This window comes from Apis dorsata, unplaced genomic scaffold (genome assembly GCF_000469605.1).
Source record: "Apis dorsata unplaced genomic scaffold, Apis dorsata 1.3 scaffold_919, whole genome shotgun sequence".
Lineage (NCBI taxonomy): Eukaryota > Metazoa > Arthropoda > Insecta > Hymenoptera > Apidae > Apis > Apis dorsata.
In genome coordinates, this window is record NW_006264030.1 from 280641 (window position 1) to 290271 (window position 9631).

General features: G+C 25.6%; 1 protein-coding gene across 2 annotated transcripts; it reads right to left on the bottom strand.

Annotated features, from left to right (window-relative positions):
* Positions 1-15: 15 nt before the first annotated feature.
* Positions 16-9408, bottom strand: LOC102671913 (X-linked retinitis pigmentosa GTPase regulator-like). 2 transcript variants are annotated; one of them, XM_006623594.2, is made up of 12 exons: positions 9136-9408; positions 5474-5599; positions 3804-3896; positions 3663-3725; positions 2924-3244; positions 2519-2671; positions 2263-2427; positions 2077-2198; positions 1881-1967; positions 544-1636; positions 238-326; positions 16-123 (listed from the first exon to the last, which is right to left on the bottom strand). In XM_006623594.2, exons 1-12 carry the CDS (start codon positions 9164-9166, stop codon positions 100-102), a joined length of 2367 nt encoding a protein of 788 aa, XP_006623657.1. In that variant the 5' UTR covers positions 9167-9408; the 3' UTR covers positions 16-99. The 2 variants fall into 2 exon arrangements, with proteins under 2 accessions (XP_006623657.1, XP_006623656.1); XM_006623593.2 differs by having other exon boundaries at positions 2924-3247; positions 9136-9407.
* Positions 9409-9631: the final 223 nt, after the last annotated feature.

The following is a 9631-nucleotide window of genomic DNA, read 5'->3' on the forward strand; positions in this document are numbered from 1 at the left end:
TTTTTTGATATCGTCTATTTTGGTCCCAATTTTATGATTTATTATGCACATATTATAAAAAATGTAATAAAATATGATGCATTTTTGAAAACATGTTGATCACAGGATAGTACATGTTTTTGACTGAAAATAAATTTTTTTTGTAAATTGATCGAGAATTTTAATTTTTTTCAAATTATAATTATATCATTGCGTATTATTATGTTATATTATCTGTTATATTATAAATACACATACTTTAGATTTTTGATTCACAGTACCAGTTATTCTGCTACCATTTTCCATTGTTTGCGGCTTTTTACTTTTAAATATCTTTCCCATTTTACCTGAAATAAAATAATATATATATAAAATATTTATGATCTTTATAATAAATTATATATTTTTTTACTATTTTTTAAATATATAAAAATCAAAAATTAAAAAAAAAATCTTTATATCTAAATATGATTTATTATATATAATATGCTATAATATTGAAATTTGTATATCATCAGTCTATTATAATTTTATCGAATTTTTGCAATTATTTATTCTTATTACCTATTCTCGATGATGGCGATTGTACAACATCAGCGTCATCTTGACCATTATCAATTTTCAATTTCTCTTCTTCGATAATCTTATCCTTCTCTTCGTTCTGTTTGTCAATTTTTATCATCTTCTCATCCGTATCAACTCTCAATCCTGAATTTATATCTTTCATCGAACATTTTCCTCCTCTTTCCGATTTTCCTGGCTCATTTTCTTCTACCATTTCTAATTTTTTATTTATATCCTTTTCCATATTTGTTTCATTTTCTATTTTATCGTCTTCATTTTTATTTTCCATTGACGACGATATTTCGATATAAGAATTTTCACTTTCAACTTTTAATCTCGATGGTTTTGCCGGTGATGTGAAATCCGATGAGATAGAAGATATTTGTTTCTCAGGACTTATCTTTTGTTTGCTATCATTCCCAATATACGATTCCATTTGCAATTTCATTGGTTCTGATTTGAAATTTTCACTATTAATTTGCAAACTATCCGTTACATCTTTATTTTCATTATTAATTTCTTCATCGTACTCTATTCTTTTTGTCGTAACTTCATTTATATTCGTTTCATCATTCTTCTTTTTCTTATTTTCATCGCTATTCATTGATTTTGAATCATTTTTTTCATTGACGTTCTTCTCAATATCTATTCTTATTTCTGATTTTTTATCGTCGTCTTTTGATTCTTCATTTTCATTTTCTATTTCCAATTTTTTAGATTCTTCCAAGTCAATCGACAATTTTTCCGATATTATTTCAATTTTCTCTTCGTTTGATTCCCCTTCCGATATATCGTTAATAGATTTTTCAAGATTTTTGGAATTATTCTCGGGACTCTCTGATTTTTGAATATTGCTCGTCGAATGTATAACGTTATTTGTAATATCATTTTCGATATATTTTATATTTTCTTCAATTTTTTGCTGGGCCATTTCCATCGTTTCGTGTGAACTCATTACAGATTCCGTGATATTTTTTCTCAGATTTAATCGATCGTTAATTATTTCGTTAGTATGTTCATCACGAGTCTCATTTTGTAGTCTGTTTATTGGAACTTTTAATGGTGGTAATGCATTTCTTTTTTGAATATGTTCCTATATTCGAAACAAGAATATATCGATTTGTTTTCAATAATTTGTAAAGAATGTGTATAATTAATATACGATATATATTTTCTTAACTTCTAAAATAAATTATTTTGGTGTTTTTTGCTTTTTTTTTTACTCTATAATAAATTACTGTATAATAATTTTGAAGAGATCTTAAAAGACTGATCTATGATCTATATTATAAATTTAGTTTGTCGTTTACGAAATAATTAAAATAAATTGTAATTACCACTTGCGAGTTATCCATTTCTTTTTGGGTACGATTTGTTTCACGTCTCTGACCAATTAAAATTGTATGACAACCACCGCATGAAATCTATATATAACATAAGTTTATGAAGTTTAAAATTTTTAAAAATTTACTTAATTATATGAATTATACAAGAGAGTAATTATGCGACACATAAATATATAAATAAAATTACGTTCGAAATGAATAGTTCTTTGTATCTTTGGACAAAAGTTAGTTCGTGGACGTTGTTTTCATTTTCTTCCAAACCTAATTTTCCATGTCTTCCGTCACCACATGTATAAAGTTTTCCAGATTCTGTTGCAGAAAAGATTAAAAAAAAAGGAAATATTCAATCGATAAAATTTGCGTTAAAATTTACCAGTAAGAATAGCAGTGTGACTTTCTCCGCATGAAATACGACTAATTTTTTCATTTTTTAACGCGTTTTGTGGAAGAAGTTTCGGTGTATGAAGTTCCGTTACATTTGTTCCTAAACCGAGTTGACCGCTCGAATTACTTCCGGTGCAATACAAATTATCATTTTCTGTCGGAATAAACATTTTTTTTTAACACATAATATATTTATTTAACATCGAATAGATATTGTAATTTTAAATAATTTTAAAAGATTATACCTGTTAGAATAAGAGTATGATGACCACCACACGCTACATATATAACAGGGCTTGGTAATTGCATTTGTTTGGGCATAATTTGCGTAGAAAAATTGATATCAATTCCTAATTTTCCACTTTCTGATTCGCCGCACACGTAAACGAGACCATTTTCTATACAAATTTGAGACTTGATGTTTGTTAACACAAAAAATTACCAATATTTAATATTTTATCGAAATCGATAATAAAATTATACATATATTTTTATTTATTTTCATCTAATATCATTCAATCTATCGATCTTGATACATTTACAAACAATATTTTTTTTATACGGTATAAATTAATCGATAAAGTTTGGAAAAAAGAATATAGTTTAAATTACTATATTTTTCTTAAAGAATCTTTTTCAACAACAATTACCTGTCAAAAATGTAGAATGATAGTAGCCCGTATTAATTTGTTTCACAGGTTCCGGAATATGTACTTTCGTCGGTTTGTTCACTAAGCCAGATATATCCGGAAGTCCTAGTTGACCTTCGAGATTGCTACCCCATGCGAAGACGCTACCATCACTCGTGAGTGCGAGCGAATGATGGGAACCCGCAACTATTTGAACAATCTTTGATCCAGTTGGCCCCGAATCGTATACCAATACGGGAGTGTTCGCGGAATCGCCTATCGCGGAAATTCCTCGACCGAGTTGTCCTTCCTGATCGCTGCCGCAGGCAAAAATTTTTTCCGCTACTGAAACATTATTATTACGTGCTCTTGTTTCGAATTTCATGCTAAAATAATTTTCACATATTTGATGATCATGATTAATCATAATTAAGATCTTTTTTTTCTTTTTTTAGACAAATAGATTTTTACAATTTAAAGGCAATTATTATTATGACGAAAGAAAAGATCAAATAAGATATTAGATATAGATATCAATTTTAGAATTGAGAGAAAACATTAAAACAATTTTAATAATAGAGAATAAGATTAACACGTAAATCGTTAATTATAAATATGTATAAACAACAAACGAATTTATAATATCATAATGAACAACAAATAGAAATTTTTTGAATGAAAAATGCGATCTATGCATGGTTTATTATTAATAAAAATATAATTTACTAAATTAATAAAATAATTGTAAACGATGTTTTACCTGTGCAAATTAGCGTGTGTGCTCGTCCGCATGCGACGTGTGTTACCTTCTCGGGTTTCAAAACTGTAAATTAATCAATTTTATAATATTATATAATATATATATATTATATTTTGATATTAAAATAGATAAAATACAAACTTTTTACGCAAGATGGTTTGCTAATATGATTTTTATGACCCAAACCAAGTTGACCCCAATCATTACTTCCGAAAACGAAGAGTCTGCCGCTTTCTAAAAACAACGAAATCCAAACATTTAACAAAGATTTAACAAAGAATCAAAAGACATTGTATGCATTGTTACAGATTGTGTAAATATTTTTACTATAATGATAAACATTAATTTTTTTTTTAAACATATAAATAATACGATATAAACATTTTCTTTTTCACTTATTCATTAATGGTGAATTTGAATTTTATTTAGTAATAAAATGTCAATGTGAAATGGCTAAAATATAAATCATATGGCAATAATAATAAATAATATTCTAATATACTGATAATTAACTATTTTAGGAATAAATATACCGTAATATAAAAATATCAAATATCAAATTTATAAATATTACTTTCTTACAATGATTTATTTAAAATGTTAAAAGTTAAAGTTTTTAACTTTTTTTTCTTTTTTTATAAAGCAAGTTAAAAGATTCGATTCGATTATCAAAGAATATATATAAATATATATCAAAGAATATATAAATTATCAAAGATTTCAAAATAAGTAAGATGATATCGGAAAGGATACGCGAGTTTTAAATAACTTCACGATTAATCGATTAATGATTAAACTATAATACGATGATAACAATATGTCGACTTTGTTCGATAGAGATATTTACATACGTTATATATAAATATATACATATATACGTGCCAGAACATTGCGTGGTCATATCGATTAACCGGACAGTGGCTATCCCTATGTAAGCCTGGGTCAACTAAAATTTCTTTGTGAACTATGCTACAAAAACTGTTAATCATGCTACGAACTATATATAAGTACACACATATATTGTCAATTATATCTAGTTAAGATCGCATTAAAAATACAAAAAAAAAAATACAAATTGATGGAATATTTTCGAAAAAAGATAATAATATCTATGTTAAAGGTATAAATAAAAGGATCACGTGTAATATTGATATCGTTAAAACGTCTATAGTCATTCATGCGCGTTTGTCTATTGATTTCTTTTAAAATCAAATGTGTTTGTCACAGAATAGATGTAATAATATAGCATAAGACATATTCACTCACATATAGAGATATAGATTATATGAAAATTTTCATAGATACATCGAGTTGACTTTATATAAAATGGAATTGAATCATGTGTTTATATGTTTACACATATTTATGTACTCCTAACGTTCGAGAAGATTAGAAAAATAGCACCGATTAAAATCATCGCACATAAATATATAAATATCTCTTTCCTCAAGATTTTAAGAAAAATTTTTTTAAAATATTCAAAATTATTTAATAACCAGATTCATATCAAATATTTTATAATTTGAAATAGATCGAAACTAGATAAAATAGATAAAATATTAGATTATTTGAAAAAATTTAATAAGATTTTTGAAAAAAATATTCTATCTCTATCTTTATAGATATTAATTGATGATATACCAAATGTATAAACGTATGTGTATAAAAATAAAATAGTTTTTAGTGATTTAAAAAAGAAATATTAAACAAATATAAGAGAGATAATTAATTAAATCTATATATATATATATATATATAGAACAAATGAAATTAGGAATGTAATTACAAAAATCTATTTGTAACCAACTTACGGCAAATAACTGCAGAATGTTCGTCTCCACAAGAAATGGAAATTACTGGATCTCTGCGTATGAAAAAATGAGATGCAACATTATCTGCGAATCTACTACGTCCGATTGTAAATACTGCCCCTGTTTCTGAAAAATCATGTAAAAAATATTCATTAAATATATATTTCTATCTAATATTGATAAAATATTAACTTTACATAAAAAAATATTTATTTTTTTTACTACGATTAACAAATAAAATGATTAATTATCGATTAATTATAATCAATTATTAAGAACAATTCGAAGCATATTAATCAGTAATAAATCAAGCTATTTTTTTGTTTCAATATACGTAACACGAAAACTACATTTCTCTGGTATTGTTTGTTGTAACAGATGTAAATTTTCGATTGTAATAGATATAGATATTTTTTTTTCGATTTCGAAATATAATATAATATAATATAATGTAAGTAAATACATCTATTATCTTCATTCTATTATCGTTTGCAATGAATATTTACTTGATAAAAAATTTATTCTTTATGTTGTCAAATCATTGATTGTAAACATTGTCAAATCACAACTTATATCTGTGAGAAAAACGCAAAACAAAATTTGTTCTTTTCCAATTCTTTGGCGATTCGATGATCGTCAAAAATTTTGTAATTAACGAAAGATGAATATATCTTTTGCTTTTCTGGATTCAGAAGTATGAATGATCATATAAGTATAGTATATATTTATTCGCGAGAAATGGTCGAACGTGTGTAACGAATAAATAGAATATACCGACATGCTAAATCTTCAATGATTTATTTAAGGAGGTTAACGCGATAACGCGCTATCAAAAGACGAATCACTACTTTCTTTTTTTTTTTTTCTTACGTCTGGCACGAAACGCGTAAGTAATAGTCGCGCAAAAATCGTGCGGTCAAGAACGAGAGGCAAGATAAATATCCTTTAATGCTATAAACACACGCGCGTTGATGATGTTTGAGCCTAAGTTAAATATGTTCCACAAATATAAGAGTTAAAATTGCGAATGATGCATATTTATTTGAAATTTAAAAATCTAACGTAATAATCAGCCGCTTTGATCAGATAAAAGAATCGTTATCGCTTTACATAATAAATATATAATTAAAGACTTTTTGTTCGGATCTAGAAAAAGATCTATGTTCGATCGATATTAATCGTCTCGAAAATCAAAAGTAGCATATACAAGAGATTAAAGAGGATGGACATGGATGTTTATTCGAGAAGGATCGTAAAATTTTTTATTCGTTTGAAAAAAAGGAAGAAAAAAAAAGAAAATTGTTTGTAAACGTTTCCAAATAAATATATTGCTAATAAAAATATATTCCTTCCAAAAAATTTTGAAAAGAAAATAAATAAGATAAAAGAATTAATAAAATTGAAATATTAAAAGTATCCTAAAAATTTATACAACTTTATCATATTTCTTTGTAATTTTTATTTAATTGTAATTTAATTTCTCTATAATCTTTATATTTAAATTAATACACGTAAAATGAAAGGAATGAAAATGATAATTTTAAAAATAACAATTTTACATTCCATTCATAATCGTATATCGATCGTTAAGAGTTATAATCATAATCGTATTTTTATTTAAGGAGGTTACACGTATATATAGATACGTCAGATACGATATAAATTTTTAAACTTGCCCTCGTGTGTTGCGATGCGAAGAATTGGAAATTAGAAATTTTTAATTACTATGGGAAAAATAGAAAAGGACGAACATTTAGAAAAATTTCATTTTGAAATAATGCGAAATTACGAGCAAATGGCTAATAGATACGAAACGAGCGAATATTAATTCTAATTTCTGGATTTTCCGAAGGTCATCTATCAATGATTATACCGATAAAATCAAGTATAAATCTTTGGTACAAAGTTATTATTTATTCAACGGTTGTTCTTATCAAAAGTTCAAACATTATCCCTTTGCATAATACATCGCGCATTCATATTTCAAACGATAAAGCGTTACTTTTTGTTAACTTTTGTTATTATGAGAAAAAACTTTATTATCGGAGAAAAGCTAAAAAACGAAAATTTATGCATCAAAGAAATTTTAAGAAAATAAAAAAGATTTGATATATCTACGAAGAAGAGTAGGACGATAAATACAGTATTTCTCGAGAGAAAAAAAAAATTCCATTTGGATGGCTAAAATCGCGTTGTTCAACGCGATTTGCGAATATTGTTCGTGAAATAATATTCGACAATCAATTCATTGCATATTATTGTTGTTTACAAAAATGTCCGTATCGAGAATTGGAAACAACTATTTTTTAAGAAAAGATTATGGATTTTTATATTTTTTCGTACAACAAATAGAAAAGAATATCATGAAATAAATTTTTTTTTTCAATATAAAAAAATATTAAAAACAATCATAACATGAAACTTTATCATAAAACATATGGTTAAAGTTATTGTTCGCGATTGTTTAAGATGGAACGTGTCCTTATTTTGAAATGCTACACGCGAAATGGTAAATTCATCGTGTCGATACCATCGTCGATACCGATGTTGTATGTAATGCGCTTATTTTCTAGTCAGTGGTGGTGCATCAGGTCGTTAACCCGAAGAATGCCGTGAAAAAAGCCGAGTCAAAATATTAACGAATCAACATCGCAATATTTAATTCGAATATCATCTTGATTGAAAATAAAATTTTATTTTTAATTACGCAAACTAAAAGTAACATGAAAACGTAAACGTAAAAGGAATATAAATAAGTAAATATAATATAAAACATTATCATTGTACTCAACAAGTGATAATAATATTTTTAATGATAAATAATACAAAATAATACAATAATTTAATGCATTGAATCTTTTCTCGTCATATAATAACTCTTTCACTTAAGCACAATTATTCACGTAAAATTTAATATATTTAATATTCGATCATGATAAATAAATTATTTTCTTGATAGACATAGAATATATATAAAATTTGTTTATTTAATTCCTCAAAAATGATAAGAAATATAATCACTTTACATAAATATTTTATATTATAATCGATATCGATATTTATAAATATAACGTAATATTTTATAAAAAAAAAAAGTATATACATATATTAAATAAACGAATTGCAAATATAATTCTAAATTTATTAAATTTTACGATACATCACTAATTATTGAATAATTGTATAATAGTATATGTAATAGTATATATAACGAAATAAAATATTCCTCAAAAAACAAAATATACATAATATCATTATCATATAAAAAAAATTAATAATATTTCACCAAAATATATTTCATAAAAATGACTTTCGCATTACAAATAATATGATTCAAATTAAATTTCGTTCTTTCTTTTAAAACAAAATTTGTAAATTTCCACAAAATAAAATATAAAATCATTTTTCTTTTAATATTGCTACTATTACTAATAATTTTGTTGTTCGCGAACCACTGAAATATTTCTTTAATAATAGATATTTTCGATAATCACCGATATGGTATATTACGTATGCAATATGAAAAAATACATTCGAAAAAAATTAAAAAATTATTCGAAAATATCAATGCCATTGATAAATATTATATTACGAATGTCGATTGCGTGAAAGTGGAATCATACGTGCGATCATAGTCTGTGCAATTTCGTTCAAATTTTTACCAGGTATTGTTTCCAAGTCCGTCAGACCCATGCTCGAACGTTCTACGGCGGAACATACGACCGACTAACTGCCGGTTAAGCATGGCTATCATGGTGGTAACTTAAACCGAACGTTGCTTGGCAACTAGAAATCAATTTCTAATGGCAACCACGCGTTGAACGTGTACGTTTCAACGAGTTATTGTAAGAATGAGAACGATCGTTCGTCGTCAATATTTTTTCGCGAAAATTAATAATAGTAAGTAAAAACAAGTAACTATTTATTTATACACGCCTATTTCGAATTCCTTCACACATCCGTTTACGACGAAATCCAAATCACTTCCAAATATCATTTAACATTCAATCGTGAATATTTTATTTTATTTCTTTTCTAAGTAATAGAAATAAATATAACAATTTACGATTCTTTTTTTTTTTTTTTTATTTATTTTTTGCATTTTCACTCAAAAATTATTTTTCTTTTACTTATATATTTATGTAGTTAGATTTTCCT